This window comes from Bombina bombina, chromosome 3 (genome assembly GCF_027579735.1).
Source record: "Bombina bombina isolate aBomBom1 chromosome 3, aBomBom1.pri, whole genome shotgun sequence".
Classification (NCBI taxonomy): Eukaryota; Metazoa; Chordata; class Amphibia; order Anura; family Bombinatoridae; genus Bombina; species Bombina bombina.
This window is the reverse complement of record NC_069501.1, coordinates 902,772,782-902,791,063: the sequence shown is the minus strand read 5'-3', so window position 1 is coordinate 902,791,063 and position 18,282 is coordinate 902,772,782. Positions and strand designations below refer to the sequence as shown.

General features: G+C 39.8%; 1 protein-coding gene across 2 annotated transcripts in view; it reads right to left on the bottom strand.

Moving 5' to 3' along the window:
* Positions 1-18,282, bottom strand: part of DIS3 (DIS3 homolog, exosome endoribonuclease and 3'-5' exoribonuclease) — a 172,035-nt gene that overhangs the window by 130,553 nt on the left and 23,200 nt on the right. For both annotated transcript variants that reach the window (XM_053707929.1, XM_053707930.1), the window contains exons 2-3: positions 16,841-17,076; positions 11,815-11,972 (exon numbers count right to left, since the gene is read on the bottom strand). In XM_053707929.1, coding sequence (XP_053563904.1) covers positions 11,815-11,972; positions 16,841-17,059 — 377 coding nt within the window. In that variant the 5' untranslated portion in view covers positions 17,060-17,076. The remainder of the gene's footprint in view (positions 1-11,814; positions 11,973-16,840; positions 17,077-18,282) is intronic.

The window sequence follows — 18,282 nt, the reverse complement described above, 5'->3', positions numbered from 1 at the left end:
CTGAAGAACCTTTCTCCCAAAAATAGCCTCCGAAGAAGCAAAAGTGTCAAATTTGTAAAATTTGGAAAAAGTATGAAGCGAAGACCAAGTTGCAGCCTTGCAAATCTGTTCAACAGAGGCCTCATTCTTAAAGGCCCAAGTGGAAGCCACAGCTCTAGTAGAATGAGCTGTAATTCTTTCAGGAGGCTGCTGTCCAGCAGTCTCATAGGCTAAACGAATTATGCTACGAAGCCAGAAGGAGAGAGAGGTAGCCGAAGCCTTATGACCTCTCCTCTGACCAGAGTACACGACAAACAGGGAAGACGTTTGTCGAAAATCCTTAGTTGCCTGCAAGTAGAACTTGAGGGCACGAACTACATCCAGATTGTGTAGAAGACGTTCCTTCTTTGAAGAAGGATTCGGGCACAGGGAAGGAACCACGATCTCTTGATTGATGTTCCTGTTAGTGACTACCTTAGGTAAGAACCCAGGTTTAGTACGCAGAACTACCTTATCTGAATGAAAAATCAAATAAGGAGAATCACAATGTAAAGCTGATAACTCAGAGACTCTCCGAGCCGAAGAAATAGCCATTAAAAATAACACTTTCCAAGATAACAACTTTATATCAATGGAATGAAGGGGTTCAAACGGAACTCCTTGTAGAACGTTAAGAACAAGGTTTAAACTCCATGGCGGAGCAACAGTTTTAAACACAGGCTTGATTCTAGCTAAAGCCTGACAAAAGGCCTGGACGTCTGGATTTTCTGACAGACGCTTGTGCAACAAGATGGACAGAGCTGAGATCTGTCCCTTTAATGAACTAGCCGATAAACCCTTTTCTAAACCTTCTTGTAGAAAGGACAATATCCTAGGAATCCTAACCTTACTCCAGGAGTAACCTTTGGATTCGCACCAGTATAGGTATTTACGCCATATCTTATGGTAAATCCTTCTGGTAACAGGCTTCCTAGCCTGTATCAGGGTATCAATAACCGACTCAGAAAAACCACGTTTTGATAAAATCAAGCGTTCAATTTCCAAGCAGTCAGCTTCAGAGAAGTTAGATTTTGATGTTTGAATGGACCCTGTATCAGAAGGTCCTGTCTTAGAGGTAGAGACCAAGGCGGACAGGATGACATGTCCACTAGATCTGCATACCAAGTCCTGCGTGGCCATGCAGGCGCTATTAGAACCACTGATGCTCTCTCCTGTTTGATTTTGGCAATCAATCGAGGAAGCAGCGGGAAGGGTGGAAACACATAAGCCATCCCGAAGTTCCAAGGTGCTGTCAAAGCATCTATCAGAACCGCTCCCGGATCCCTGGATCTGGACCCGTAGCGAGGAAGTTTGGCGTTCTGGCGAGACGCCATGAGATCTATCTCTGGTTTGCCCCAACGTCGAAGTATTTGGGCAAAGACTTCCGGATGAAGTTCCCACTCCCCCGGATGAAAAGTCTGGCGACTCAAGAAATCCGCCTCCCAGTTCTCCACTCCCGGGATGTGGATTGCTGACAGGTGGCAAGAGTGAGACTCTGCCCAGCGAATTATCTTTGATACTTCCATCATTGCTAGGGAGCTTCTTGTCCCTCCTTGATGGTTGATGTAAGCTACAGTCGTGATGTTGTCCGACTGAAACCTGATGAACCCCCGAGTTTTTAACTGGGGCCAAGCCAGAAGGGCATTGAGAACTGCTCTCAATTCCAGAATGTTTATTGGTAGGAGACTTTCCTCCTGATTCCATTGTCCCTGAGCCTTCAGGGAATTCCAGACAGCGCCCCAACCTAGTAGGCTGGCGTCTGTTGTTACAATTGTCCAGTCCGGCCTGCTGAATGGCATCCCCCTGGACAGATGTGGCCGAGAAAGCCACCATAGAAGAGAGTTTCTGGTCTCTTGATCCAGATTCAGAGTAGGGGACAAGTCTGAGTAATCCCCATTCCACTGACTCAGCATGCACAATTGCAGCGGTCTGAGATGTAGACGTGCAAAGGGTACTATGTCCATTGCTGCTACCATTAAGCCGATCACCTCCATGCATTGAGCTACTGACGGGAGTTGAATGGAATGAAGGACACGGCATGCATTTAGAAGTTTTGTTAATCTGTCTTCTGTCAGATAAATCTTCATTTCTACAGAATCTATAAGAGTCCCCAAGAATGGAACTCTTGTGAGAGGAAAGAGAGAACTCTTCTTTTCGTTCACTTTCCATCCATGCGACCTTAGAAATGCCAGGACTAACTCTGTATGAGACTTGGCAGTTTGAAAGCTTGAAGCTTGTATCAGAATGTCGTCTAGGTACGGAGCTACCGAAATTCCTCGCGGTCTTAGTACCGCCAGAAGGGCACCCAGAACCTTTGTGAAGATTCTTGGAGCCGTAGCCAATCCGAATGGAAGAGCTACAAACTGGTAATGCCTGTCTAAGAAGGCAAACCTTAGATACCGGTAATGATCTTTGTGAATCGGTATGTGAAGGTAAGCATCCTTTAAATCCACTGTGGTCATGTACTGACCCTTTTGGATCATGGGTAAGATTGTCCGAATAGTTTCCATTTTGAACGATGGAACTCTTAGGAATTTGTTTAGGATCTTTAAATCCAAGATTGGCCTGAAAGTTCCCTCTTTTTTGGGAACCACAAACAGGTTTGAGTAAAACCCTTGTCCTTGTTCCGACCGCGGAACCGGATGGATCACTCCCATTAATAACAGATCTTGTACACAGCGTAGAAACGCTTCTTCCTTTATCTGGTTTGTTGACAACCTTGACAGATGAAATCTCCCTCTTGGGGGAGAGAATTTGAAGTCTAGAAGGTATCCCTGAGATATGATCTCTAGCGCCCAGGGATCCTGAACATCTCTTGCCCAAGCCTGGGCGAAGAGAGAGAGTCTGCCCCCCACTAGATCCGGTCCCGGATCGGGGGTCCTCGATTCATGCTGTCTTAGGGGCAGCAGCAGGTTTCCTGGCCTGCTTGCCCTTGTTCCAGGACTGGTTAGGTTTCCAGCCTTGTCTGTAACGAGCAACGGCTCCTTCCTGTTTTGGTGCAGTGGAAGTTGGTGCTGCTCCTGCTTTGAAATTCCGAAAGGGACGAAAAATAGACTGTCTAGCCTTAGCTTTGGCTTTGTCTTGAGGCAGGGCGTGGCCCTTACCTCCTGTAATGTCAGCGATAATTTCTTTCAAACCGGGCCCAAATAAAGTTTGCCCTTTGAAAGGTATATTAAGTAATTTGGACTTAGAAGTTACATCAGCTGACCAGGATTTTAGCCACAGCGCCCTACGTGCCTGAATGGCGAATCCTGAGTTCTTAGCCGTAAGTTTGGTTAAATGTACTACGGCCTCCGAAATGAATGAATTAGCTAGTTTAAGGACTCTAAGTCTGTCCGTAATGTCGTCCAGCATAGCTGAACTAAGGTTCTCTTCCAGAGACTCCATCCAAAATGCTGCCGCAGCCGTAATCGGCGCGATGCATGCAAGGGGTTGCAATATAAAACCTTGTTGAACAAACATTTTCTTAAGGTAACCCTCTAATTTTTTATCCATTGGATCTGAAAAAGCACAGCTATCCTCCACCGGGATAGTGGTACGCTTAGCTAAAGTAGAAACTGCTCCCTCCACCTTAGGGACCGTTTGCCATAAGTCCCGTGTGGTGGTGTCTATTGGAAACATCTTTCTAAATATTGGAGGGGGTGAGAACGGCACACCGGGTCTATCCCACTCCTTAGTAACAATTTCAGTTAGTCTCTTAGGTATAGGAAAAACGTCAGTACTCGCCGGTACCGCAAAGTATTTATCCAACCTACACAATTTCTCTGGTATTGCAACAGTGTTACAATCATTAAGAGCCGCTAAAACCTCCCCTAGTAATACACGGAGGTTCTCCAATTTAAATTTAAAATTTGAAATATCTGAATCCAATCTGTTTGGATCAGAACCGTCACCCACAGAATGAAGCTCTCCGTCCTCATGCTCTGCAAGCTGTGACGCAGTATCAGACATGGCTCTAGTATTATCAGCGCACTCTGTTCTCACCCCAGAGTGATCACGCTTGCCCCTTAGTTCTGGTAATTTAGCCAAAACTTCAGTCATAACAGTAGCCATATCTTGTAATGTTATCTGTAATGGCCGCCCAGATGTACTAGGCGTCACAATATCACGCACCTCCCGGGCGGGAGATGCAGGTACTGACACGTGAGGCGAGTTAGTCGGCATAACTCTCCCCTCGCTGTTTGGTGAAATTTGTTCAATTTGTACAGATTGGCTTTTATTTAAAGTAGCATCAATACAGTTAGTACATAAATTTCTATTGGGCTCCACCTTGGCATTGGAACAAATGACACAGGTATCTTCCTCTGAATCAGACATGTTTAACACACTAGCAAATAAACTTGCAACTTGGTTACAATCTTATTTAACAAAAACGTACTGTGCCTCAAAGAAGCACTAAACGATTAAATGACAGTTGAAATAATGAACTGAAAAACTGTTATAGCATCAATCCTTGAAAACAACACAACTTTAGCAAAGGTTTGTTCCCATTAGTAAAGTAACAATAATTAAATTTGAAACGTAAAAATTACAGAGCAACGTTTTTAATCACAGTCAATATATAAGTCTCACAGCTCTGCTGAGAGAATCTACCTCCCTTCAAAGAAGTTTGAAGACCCCTGAGTTCTGTTAGAGATGAACCGATCATGCAGGAAATACAAGAGTAACTGACTGGAAATTTTTGATGCGTAGCAAAGAGCGCCAAAAAACGGCCCCTCCCCCTCACACACAGCAGTGAGAGAGAAACGAAACTGTCACAATTAAAACAAGCAACTGCCAAGTGGAAAAAATAATGCCCAAACATTTATTCACTCAGTACCTCAGAAAATGCAAACGATTCTACATTCCAGCAAAAACGTTTAACATAATAAATACCTATTAAAAGGTTTAATGTACTTTTTACAGAGTAATTCCAGTGAAGTACCATCCCCAGAATACTGAAGTGTAGAGTATACATACATGTCATTATAACGGTATGGCAGGATTTTCTCATCAATTCCATTCAGAAAATAAAAACTGCTACATACCTCAATGCAGATTCATCTGCCCGCTGTCCCCTGATCTGAAGCTTTTACCTCCCTCAGATGGCCGAGAAACAGCAATATGATCTTAACTACTCCGGTTAAAATCATAGTAAAAACTCTGGTAGATTCTTCTTCAAACTCTGCCAGAGAGGCAATAACACGCTCCGGTGCTATTGTAAAATAACAAACTTTTGATTGAAGTTATAAAAACTAAGTATAATCACCATAGTCCTCTCACACATCCTATCTAGTCGTTGGGTGCAAGAGAATGACTGGGAGTGACGTAGAGGGGGAGGAGCTATATGCAGCTCTGCTGGGTGAATCCTCTTGCATTTCCTGTTGGGGAGGAGTTATATCCCAGAAGTAATGATGACCCGTGGACTGATCACACATAACAGAAGAAACATTCCTTTTTTAAAGAGAGTCTCTGACTGTGCTTATTATATATACACACACAAGTATGTAAAAAATAAAAACTGCAGCCAGGGAACAGAAGGCATCTACCGTCATATGGTAAGGGTGCACTGACTGTGCGCTCCGTTACCATATGAAGGCAAATTGCTTATACAGGTACCTTCACTATGGCAAATAGGGAGAGGGAGGGATGGGTCCCTACACTACAACTGACAGCCGGTAACAAAGATGGTGGGGAGTAGTGGTAGGGGGGGGAGGGTTAGAGAGCTGTTTGGGGATCAGGGAGGTGGGAGGGTGATCCATGTACTCGCTTTAAGGACATTTAAGCTGCTGATTGGTTGCTGCTGTATTCTCATGCACTGCTTAGATGCTGAATGCTGCTGATATTGCCAGTGACATTATAGTGCAAACATTATAACAACCATGCAATGCTAAGAATTTAACTCATAAAAAGGGGTTATACAGATAGATAAAGTACCAATCGGGAGCCGCAAAGCACTGCTGGACCAAACTGGATACAACAGATGAGCCAATAAGCAGAAGCACTTATACAGCTGGGTCATGCGTCTACCACTGCTGTTTGGCTTATCGACTGTGTGCTAGATTATGAGTGGCGTGCCAACTGTAGAGCAAGAGAAATATGGGGAATTTCTCAGTTTTTTTGCGTGTGATGGGAATAGTACGTGTATTACATGCTGGATGTAATGAGAGGGAGAGATTGGAACCTAATTTTAATAATAAAGTAGTAGAATTTCTCCTAAAGTGTTTTGTCAAATAAAATATATGATTTCTCAACAATTATTAATGAACACTTAAGGAGCAGTGCGTAAGCATAAGTGATACAATTTAGTACAAATTATGACTATACTTACTGGAGAAGCAAGTTAGTAAAAAAAAAAGGGGATATATGCTTATATGCACTGATATATTATCATTATTGGTTATTGAATCATGATTACTGTGCCTTGAAAAGCAAAAAATATAGAATATTAAAATGTAACCTTTATTAATGTCATTTAAAAAAAAGACAGCTTATTGTGGATGATTACGCTGCCCAAAAAGTGTTAAAAACACACTCCCTGTGTTTTGTAAATATTCAGCATGTACTATTTGTGCTGGGAAATTAAAACAGATCTGTGTACAGCTAGAAGCAATAGATTTCAATGAGAAATTAACAGAAGAGCTATTGTAACTCACAGAAGCCCAATATTGGGCATATTTTGCTCTAAATAATTTCTAAAATATTATAATGATATGTATTTATCTATGCTTGAGCTCACAGGTTACTACGTGGCTTATAACGACAATTGGATATTATCCACACTTATAAGTACCTAAAGTAACTAAAGTTGTCCCAAAAAGATGTAGATATAATATGATACCCTTAATGTTATCCTATTACAACCTTAGGCTGCTGGTAAATCTAAGTACAAAATATAATATTGTGTTCATTCATTGGTAGTAACTTACAGGTAGCAAAAAGAAATAATCTACTGTTGGAGAAAATCGAATTATACCACCAAAATGTAGCTTATAGATCCCAAAGCAGTATTAATATCAGTAGATGTAGTTTATATATTAATGGCTAACTGCACCTTGAAATTACACTTATGATGATATAGAATTACACAAATGTTCTTGTTATCCTTATGAAGAATTCCTAGAATACTATAGATAGTACTACAGGATGTGCAATGAATTTGCTTAAAAGTTATATATTGGTTAATCATAATCACCTGTTTTTACACAACGTTTTTTCTTATGCTAGATACATTTATGACTAGTACAAATCACTTAATTATATAGTCCCCCCATATATAGGGCTAGTTGATATTACTAGAAATATAAATTTTGTATTGATATTTGAGTCGCTGTTTAGCTTAATTGACTCTAAAACATTGTTTACAGGCTGGTCCTTTAAACCATTTATATTAGCTGATGTTCAGTGCTGTGAGTATCGAAGCAGCACATAGGGTTGTGAAATTAGCCAACGTAAGAAAAATAAATATCTTACTATAACAGGGTATTTATATTAGTCTAAGACCTTTGTTGTCATAAGTATTAGTGCAGTGTTTCGTAGTTTTAATATTGAGCGTGCTTGCTAGTTTCCCTGAGTCAACTTGTAATACACATAGCTGTCACTTGCGCGCTTGTAAAGCTAAAGCGTCTAAGTCTTAAATTGTTTTTAAATAGTAGAGCATGCTGAGTTTATATAATTTTAACAACAAGAGAGGCTAGTTAAAAATTAGAGGAGACCCCTGACGTGGCGTTTCACCAACGCTTCCTCAGAGGGATTACGCGGGCCGACTCACATCCGGTGTTATATAGCCACTGAAATCCATTAGGTTAACGTATCTTACCACAGTATGAATGATTGACATGCAATCTATCCAATTGACCAGGTAACCTGTAGCCCAATCATGTCTTGGAGGTGAGTAACATAATGGCTTTATAACACCGGATGTGAGTCGGCCCGCGTAATTTTAGTACTTATAAGTGTGGATAATATCCAATTGTCGTTATAAGCCACGTAGTAACCTGTGAGCTCAAGCATAGATAAATACATATCATTATAATAATTTAGAAATTATTTAGAGCAAAATATGCCCAATATTATTATATATAATATAATATTATATAATAATATTGCTTCTAGCTGTACACAGATCTGTTTTAATTTCCCAGCACAAATAGTACATGCTGAATATTTACAAAACACAGGGAGTGTGTTTTTAACACTTTTTGGGCAGCGTAATCATCCACAATAAGCTGTCTTTTTTTAAATGACATTAATAAAGGTTACATTTTAATATTCTATATTTTTTTCTTTTCAAGGCACAGTAATCATGATTCAATAACCAATAATGATATTATATCAGTGCATATAAGCATCCCCTTTTTTTTTGACTAACTTGCTTCTCTAGTAAGTATAGTAATAATTTGTACTACATGCTGGATGTATAAGCATTCACTTGAGCACATCCGAATTTAACGCGCAACTTCAGAGCTCTGGTTAACTGGTAAAAAACTGTTAAAAAAGTTGCACAAAAACTCATTAACCCCTTAAGGACCAGCGACGTACCCTGTATGTCGCTAGCCTTTTTTTGGGACTTGATTGTTTTATACCGTGGTCTTGCCACCAGCGTTGAGACTGCTCTATTCCACAAAGCCTTCTAGAGGGAGGGCATTAATAGCGTGTTCTTGCTAGACTTGTGCTATTATGTCCTGAAAAAACCCTTAACGACCAGTGACATACAGGGTATATTGTGGTCATTAAGGGGTTAAACAATACAGTTACACTCATATTAACACTTCTGATAAAAATAATTTTTAAAAAAATGCATTGAAAAGCTATTTGCAGTCAAGTAGCTCAAAACATGAAAAATCATATTTATGCAATATGCCTATTTAATAAAGTGTTTAACTGTGTATTTACTGTAAATATTTTACATTTCACTGTTTTTCACATAGGGGAATATGTTTTAAGTATAACCCTAACATAGATATATTTTCCCAACAAATCATAAGATATATATACAATATATATATATATATATATATATATATATATATATATATATACATATATATATATATAAATATTTAAGAAGAAATAGAACATATTCTTCTACGTGAAGAACATTGGAGTGTGAAATATTCTGATTTCGTGTTGTGTTAGTGCACTTGAATAAATGCTGTTGGGTTAACATGTGAGTATGGTTTTTTTTTTAGCAGTTTTCGCAATCCATTGACTTCTATGAGAGAATACTTTAACGGGGTCACAATATTCGAAGTTCCACTTTTCGTCGGGTTTTCGCGCACCAACTTTTTACTTTCAACTCATAATACAAGCGCAACTCAACGCACAAAAAGCCCTTTAATAATCATTGGTTGATAGGTTCTTCCACCTACTTCTCATTAAAGGGACATGCCACCCACATTTTTTCTTTTATGATTTAGAAAGAGAATGCAATTTTAAACTTATTTCTAATTTAATTCTATTATCTAATTTGTTTTATTCTCTTGATATTCTTTGATGAAAAGCGTATCTAGATATGCTCACTAGCTGCTGATTGGTTGCTGCACATAGAAGCATCATGTGATTGGCTCACCATGTGCATTGCTTTTTCTTCAAATAAGGATATTTAAAAAATGAAGCAAAATAAATTATGGAAGTAAATTGTAATGTTGTTAAAATTTCTATTCTCTATCTGAATCATGAAAGAAAAATTTTGGGTTTAGTTGCCCTTTAAGGCCCCGATATTGGAAACATTGCCAGACCTACGGGAAAATTGCTCTTTGGCCTCATAAGGCTCGCCTAGCCCTCGATCTAATGATATATTTAAATAAAAGGTGCGGACCCGCCAAGTTCCGGCGAGTGGTGATCTCCCATAGGATAAAATGGGGAGTTCTACATCAGCAAAACATCACCGACATTGCAACTCATCTGCACTTTTTGTGGGCGGGGGACGTATTTGAAGTGTTTCTACACAGCACAGACCATGTGCTCACTAAAGCCAAACATGGTTTCTGTGCCAGAAAACTTCAAATAATGCCTGTGTGGCCTTACTTTCCCTAAACCTACACTACCTGCCTCCACTGGAAAGTCTTGCCACTGAAAATGTGGCGGGACAAACATGGCTGACACCCTACAGTAACCTGTACTTCAGAGATTGGAATACATCGTACTGCTGGGGATGTATCACAATCAAAGTGCAGGTTACTCACCTGGAACGCCCAGATAACTCCCACAGAACGCCTACGTCATATTTTAGCTATACTCCTCTTGGAACGCCCAGCTAACTCCCTAATACCGCCTACACCTACGTCATGTCTTGGCTATATTCCCATGTAACGCCCAGCTAACTCCCATAGAACTCTTACACCTATGTCATGTTTGCAATCTAACAGACCAATAAAGTATAGAAAAAAACCCTCCCTATTATAACTATAGGAGCTAGGTACCTCATATTTAAAATTCATTGTGAGGTGGATCACCGCATGAAGAGGACATTGGCAATGGAAGATCAATAGATGAAAAGGAAAGAAGTTGCATTAAGTAGAAGATTGATGAAGCCTTCCCCAAAGGAGCAGTGGCAGAAGATGGATAACCGCCGCTGGGATGAAGATGGAAGAGGACCACCGCCTACATGAAGATGGGCCCCCGCCATGAAGAGCACCGCAGCAATCACATAGGAGCCAGAGTCAAGTTGTTGAATATAAACTTTTGGATTTAGTGTTAGGAATTTGTTGAGGTGGGCTTTTTTATTTTTAAGCGTAGGTTGTTTTTTTTTCTAAACGTAAAAGAGCTATGATCGCTTTAGGGCAATGTCCTACCAAATACCCAAAAGTGTTTCGTTTATTTTTTGTAACTTTTTTTTATTTTCTGTAACTTAGTTATTAGGTAGTAAAGTAGTGTAGTGGTAGTTTCCGTTGGGTGGTTGTGGCGGTGTACGGGGTTAAGTAAAATAGGGGGATAATGTGTTGAGCTATTGGTGGTTTAGAGGTTAATAAAGGTAGAAGGTTTCTTGCGGTGGGCTATTGGTGGTTTAGGGATTAACAGGGTAGATGGTTTGTTGCGGTGGGTTATTGAGAGTTTAAGGGTTAATAGGGAAGTTTTGTATATATATATATATATATATATATATATATATATATATATATATATATATATATATATATATAATATATAGTATATATATAATATATATATATATATACACATAACATGGAAGGGAACTGCACTCCAAGACCGGATCAGGTACACATCCTGTGACTCAGTAACATCCAGCCCTGGGTGCTAAATAGCACTCCAAAAAAGCTGTGATGTCACCAGAGCCACAGGCAGTTAACCCCAGTCCGGAATGGGTGCAAGAACCAAGGGAGATTACAAATAAAAAGTAATACAACACATAGAAACACCCAGCACTCACCAGCTAGCTCACAGCTAAGATAAAATCACAACTGGAAAGGTTAGTCACCGCATCTGGCCAAATGGGAAAGCTCAGGCACCACGTCAAGGTCCTTTCCTTAGCCTGAGTCCCTAACACAGGCACACCATCATGCGAGCTCACAAAGATAAACAAACTGAGAACAAAGAAGGGGTGCACAGGTGGCTGTAATCACCCATAGAAAATACAAAACATGGAAGGGAACTGCACTCCAAGACCGGATCAGGTACACATCCTGTGACTCAGTAACATCCAGCCCTGGGTGCTAAATAGCACTCCAAAAAAGCTGTGATGTCACCAGAGCCACAGGCAGTTAACCCCAGTCCGGAATGGGTGCAAGAACCAAGGGAGATTACAAATAAAAAGTAATACATATACATATATATACACACACACACACACTTTACCTATGATGTTCATTGGTGAATGTATAAAAATACTTCTCAGGGTTACTAATGAGATCTTTAACTCTTTTGTAAATGGGTGCACTACGACTCCTCACTTCCTGAAGAACAGTCTGCAGCAAAATAGCATTCTGAATAACTGGATCCTCAAGGATATCGACCTAAAAGCAAGAAAAGAAAAATATTGCTAAGCAAGGTTGCTGAATTCCAAAAGATAGCAGAAGATAATCTGCTCGTTACCATCAAGTAAAAGAACACAACCCAAACCACATTTGACCATATTTTCTCTATACATGCACATATTAAGTTGTTTTTGTAAAAATAAATTAATAAGTAAAATATAAATAAATTAAAAGGGGATATGTAAAACTGATATATACTTGTATTTACCTATATAAGTTCAGTAACCTGACAATGTATGCTTATAATAAGGAAATTATTGGGAAATTTTGCAGGAAATTGTGAAAAATGTCTGCTATTTTTAGAACCATAAACGAACAGATACCAAAATAACAAGATTATGATTAGTTAACAGTAACATCTTGTATTGGACTAGCAGTGCCTTTCAATAGTTTCCTCTCTTCTTCAGGTTTGAAGCAATACGCAATGTGGCTTTAAGGGACCGTACACACTAAATGATTAGTATCAATTAAATGAAAGCGTACAATGGTAATTTATTTTGTTAAGAAAAAAAAATGACGTTAAAGCTGTTCATTTTGATTTTGGTTTGAAAGAGAAGTGCATGTCTATACAAACGTGACAATTAAAGGGACATAGGGATATTAATGTGAAGACATTTCTATTATGCATATGGGAGAGCACTAATGAAACATAAAAAAATACTTTGTGTTTGAAACAGATTAAACAAAATAATTAAAATGCCAACATCCACCTCCACATTTTAACATATACTCCTAATTTTGTCATCACAAGGTGTTTATTGTGGCACTATGAGAAACAGAAGAGAAAAAACATTCGGAGACAGGACTCCTGCACAACTAAAGTTGTACATCTAACAGACACTAAGAAAGGTAAAATTGAAAAATATTTTTTTATCTAGGTGCATCTGGGTATTATTGGTAAAATAATCTTATCATAATTTACTTTAAGTGAATATTTAGACAAGCAGGACCAGCACTCACTTAATCCTTAATTTTTCAGTGATACGAGTTGGTGCACACCAGGGGTACTCCCCTAACCAAAGTCCAGTGACAAGTATAATAAAACAACACACTGGTGGCACTCAAAAAATGGCAACAGTGCCTTTATTACAGAGCAACGTTTCGGGGCTCCTGCCCCTATATCAAGCTAACATATATGAAGAAAAAACACACATTTATGTACATAGGAGACCAATCACAAACTCAGAGGGAGGGGTCACACACCTGTTAAGGTCTCACCTGACCTAACAAATAAGTGAGTAATTCTCACATAGTCAAAATTTTAACCCCTTCAGAACCTCATGTGAAAAAGACTCCATTTAAAAACAGATGCAGCAAGTTGCTATATAAACTATGCTATATGGCTAAATATTTGGCTACATGTAAAATATCCATAGTGTATTGATCAACTAGAACAAAAACAAAAACAAAATGAACAGAGGCCTTAAATAAAAGGAAGTAAATCAAATTCCCTATTTAATCCCTTGGGGTGCATAGTATCTAACTTCCAGATCCATCTGGCCTCCCTATATAGGAGGTCCTTAATCCTATCACCCCCTCTAATCTGTGTAGGGGCCTGGTCTATTACCATGTATCTGAGCTGGTTGATTTGGTGGCCTTTCTCAATGAAATGTGCAGGTACAGGGAGGTTAGCAGTTTTTCTCATTTCTAATCGTGGATTTATGTTTGGCATATGCGGTCCTTGACCCATTGGGTCGTCTCGCCAACATATAACAGCCCACATGGGCACTTTAACCGCATACACCACATGTGTAGAATTAAATGTGTAATATCCTTTAATTGAGAATTTTTCCCCTGTGTATGGATGAGAGATGCTACCACCCTTTATGACATTTCCACATTGGCCACAACCTAGGCAGGGAATGTGCCCTCCTTCGGTTTACCAAGGAATCTCCTGATCTCCTCTTCTAGTGGCATCAGAACTAGACATGGCTCTAACCAGCCTTTACCTATGGTCTTACCCCTACGATAAGCTGCTCTAGGGATAATCTGGAATTCTTCAATTTCTGGACAAGCTTCCTTAAGGTAAAGGCCAATTCCTCTTGATAATATTGAACACTTTTTGGCTCATGGTGTTATAAGATGTAACAAAATTCATTCTTTTATTAGCAGATATAGTATGTGACTTATGGGACTTTTAATAGATTGTTCTACTATATCTAATTGCTGACTATCATAACCCCTTTGGATAAATTTATTTTTCATCTCAGCAAATCTGGCTGTTTTCTTTGGGGGTCTGTGACTATTCTGTCCACCCTCATTAATGGGGATTTTTGGACACTGTCAAACACCTTAGGGGGGTGAAAATGGGTACGATGCAATAAGGTATTGCGGTCTGTGGGCTTCACAAATAAATCAGTAGTTAAGGACCCATTCTGTTGAGGACAGTAGTGTCCAGAAAACTCCACCTTGTGGCAATCATGTTTGCAGCTGAATTTTAGGAAAGGAACAGTATTCTCAATGTTGGTCTGAGATCCCTTAATTTTTCAGGGGGGGCCCCGCCACACGATGAACAGATCATCTATGTAGTGAACCACCCCTGACAATGCTCCTTGAACAAGGGGTCATTGTAAACTAATCTTTCTTCAATGTGGTCCATGACCAAACAGGCATAGATTGGGGCCACATTGGACCCCATAGCCGTCCCATTCTTTTGCATGTAAAACTGCTTGTCATGCAAAAAGAAGTTATTGGTCAATACCAGGTCCAACAACTGGATAAGCCATTCTTGTTGTTGTCGACTATGTTGGCCATTCTTGGCTAGTATTAGCAAGGAGCATTGTCAGGGGTGGTTCCGCTACCTAGATGATCTGTTCATCGTGTGGCGGGGCCCCCCTGAAAAATTAAGGGATCTCCAGACCAACATTGAGAATGCTGTTCCTTTCCTAAAATTCAGCTGCAAACATGATTGCCACAAGGTGGAGTTTCTGGACACTACTGTCCTCAAACAGAATGGGTCCTTAACTACTGATTTATTTGTGAAGCCCACAGACCGCAATACCTTATTGCATCGTACCAGTTTTCACCCCCCTAAGGTGTTTGACAGTGTCCAAAAAATCCCAATTAATGAGGGTGGACAGAATAGTCACAGACCCCCAAAAGAAAACAGCCAGATTTGCCGAGATGAAAAATAAATGTATCCAAAGGGGTTATGATAGTCAGCAATTAGATATAGTAGAACAATCTATTAGAAGTCCCCATAAGTCACATACAATATCTGCTAATAAAAGAATGAATTTTGTTACATCTTATAACACCATGAGCCAAAAAGTGTTCAATATTATCAAGAGGAATTGGCCTTTACTTAAGGAAGCTTGTCCAGAAATTGAAGAATTCCAGATTATCCCTAGAGCAGTTTATCGTAGGGGTAAGACCATAGGTAAAAGGCTGGTTAGAGCCATGTCTAGTTCTGATGCCACTAGAAGAGGAGATCAGAGATTCCTTGGTAAACCGAAGGAGGGCACATTCCCCTGCCTAGGTTGTGGCCAATGTGGAAATGTCATAAAGGGTGGTAGCATCTCTCATCCATACACAGGGGAAAAATTCTCAATTAAAGGGTATTACACATGTAATTCTACACATGTGGTGTATGCGTTAAAGTGCCCATGTGGGCTGTTATATGTTGGCGAGACGACCCAACGGGTCAAGGACCGCATATGCCAACATAAATCCACGATTAGAAATGAGAAAACTGCTAACCTCCCTGTACCTGCACATTTCATTGAGAAAGGCCACCAAATCAACCAGCTCAGATACATGGTAATAGACCAGGCCCCCTACACAGATTAGAGGGGGGTGATAGGATTAAGGACCTCCTATATAGGGAGGCCAGATGGATCTGGAAGTTAGATACTATGCACCCCAAGGGATTAAATAGGGCATTTGATTTACTTCCTTTTATTTAAGGCCTCTGTTCATTTTGTTTTTGTTCTAGTTGATCAATACACTATGGATATTTTACATGTAGCCAAATATTTAGACATATAGCATAGTTTATATAGCAACTTGCTGCATCTGTTTTTAAATGGAGTCTTTTTCACATGAGGTTCTGAAGGGGTTAAAATTTTGACTATGTGAGAATTACTCACTTATTTGTTAGGTCAGGTGAGACCTTAACAGGTGTGTGACCCCTCCCTCTGAGTTTGTGATTGGTCTCTTATATACATAAATGTGTGTTTTTTCTTCATATATGTTAGCTTGATAAAGGGGCAGGAGCCCCGAAACGTTGCTCTGTAATAAAGGCACTGTTGCCATTTTTTGAGTGCCACCAGTGTGTTGTTTTATTTTACTTTAAGTGAATGTAACTTTATATGATAACGTGCCGGTTTTTAAAAATCCGATTAAAAACAGGGGCACTTTAAATTCATCAATTTACATTTCACTCATGTTGTGAATATACTTATCTTTTAATCTTGACAGCCGCTGCATCGCTTCCCCCGCCCGTCGCAAAGCCTCTTCCCAGGTCTAAAATGAGGAATCCGGCTTCCTCCAATCATGGCGTTGAATCCGACACTGATTCCCCCGGGGGAGGAAGCCGTGATTGGAGGATGACCGATCCGTCATTTCTGACGTATGAAGAGGCTTGCGACGACCGGTGGAATCGCTGGAGCGGCTGTCAAGATTAAAAAGTAAGTATCTTCACAACACGAGTGAAATGTAAATTTTGATGAATTAAAGTGCCCCTGTTTTTAATCGGATTTTTAAAGACCGGGAACTTTATCATCTAAATTTACATTCACTTAAAACAAAATGACAGTGTATGATAGAGCATATTAAAATCAATAATTAGCTCAAAGCATGTATAACAACAGCTATGCACAATTAGTGCACTGCGCTCTAGGGTATACCTGGTGAAGCAGCACATTAGTATCCGGCAGCAGGTAGTGGGGTGCTGAGCAAAGGGAACTCTGTAAAACAGGCTCCAGCTGTAAGACAGGGCTCTCCTGTTGACACTCATCACAACCTTGGCAACCACAGGTAATGTCATCACGTAAGTAATGTTCTCGAACAATCTTTAACACCCCTCCAGAACGAGTCTTCTTCATGAACGTCTTTGACTTCAACATGTTTGTTTATGTTAGCTCTAAAAAGAGATATGCAGCACAAATATTTTTTTAGATAGTTTAACAACATGCCTTAAAAAGGACAGAGATCCGAACTCCAAACATAAACAGAGAACTTCTAACATAGGGAGATCCTAAAATAAAGTATATTAAGCAGATAGTTTTCTTGATTCAGCATTTATTACTCTATGTTATTCACAGTGTGACAGGCTCATATGTCACATGCTGAGATCCTGCCACAGTCTCAGACGCTAGATGCTGAAATCCTGCCACAGACAGTCTCACAGACGTGACATGCTAAGATGCTGCCAAACACAGCCCCTGTCAAAAATAAACAGCCCATGACACTGAGGCCTTCTGTTGGATTCCCCCTCTCCAATTCCTATATCATTTTTTGAACCTATCCTCAACTACATTATGCAATGAATGGGCTCCATATAATAACACAAGAAGTGAAATGTAATTAATCTAGCCATCTGCCATAAGAGGTAGTTTTTGCATACTGAGACCTTGCCACAGGGTGTGGGTAAAAGCCAGATCCTGCCGGATCCATGTCTACTTTAGACAGATACACACAAATGTAACTGTTTTCCACACAGACACATCCAGACGCTTCTGGATCCACCATTTTTTTTACACAAAAACATTTGGATCTTTTCAGAACCAACACTATTTTTACAGAAAAACAGCCGGATCCTGCAGGATCCATGCCTAATTTAGACAGATACACACAAAATTAGGTGTTTTTCACACAAGCACGTCCAGACACTTCTGGATCCAACAATTTTTTTACACAAAAATATCTGGGTCTTTTCAGAAACTACACTTTTTACAGAAAAACTGCCGGATCCTGCAGTATCAATGTCTACTTTAGACAGATACAAATGTAACTGTTTTCCACACAGACACATCCAGACGCTTCTGGATCCACCAATTTTCTTTTTACACAAAAACATCTGGGTCCTTTCAGAACCAATACTTTTTTACAGAAAGAAAGCCGGATCCTACCAGATCCATCTCTACTTTAGACACATATACACAAATTTAAGTGTTTTCTACACAAACACATCCAGGCGCTTCTGGATCCATTAATTTGTTTACACAAAAACATCTGGGTCCTTCCAGAACCAACTCATTTGTTATAGAAAAACAGCCAGATCCTGCCGGATACCATGTCTTATTTCGACAGATACAGACAAAAGTAACTGTTTTCCCACACAAACACA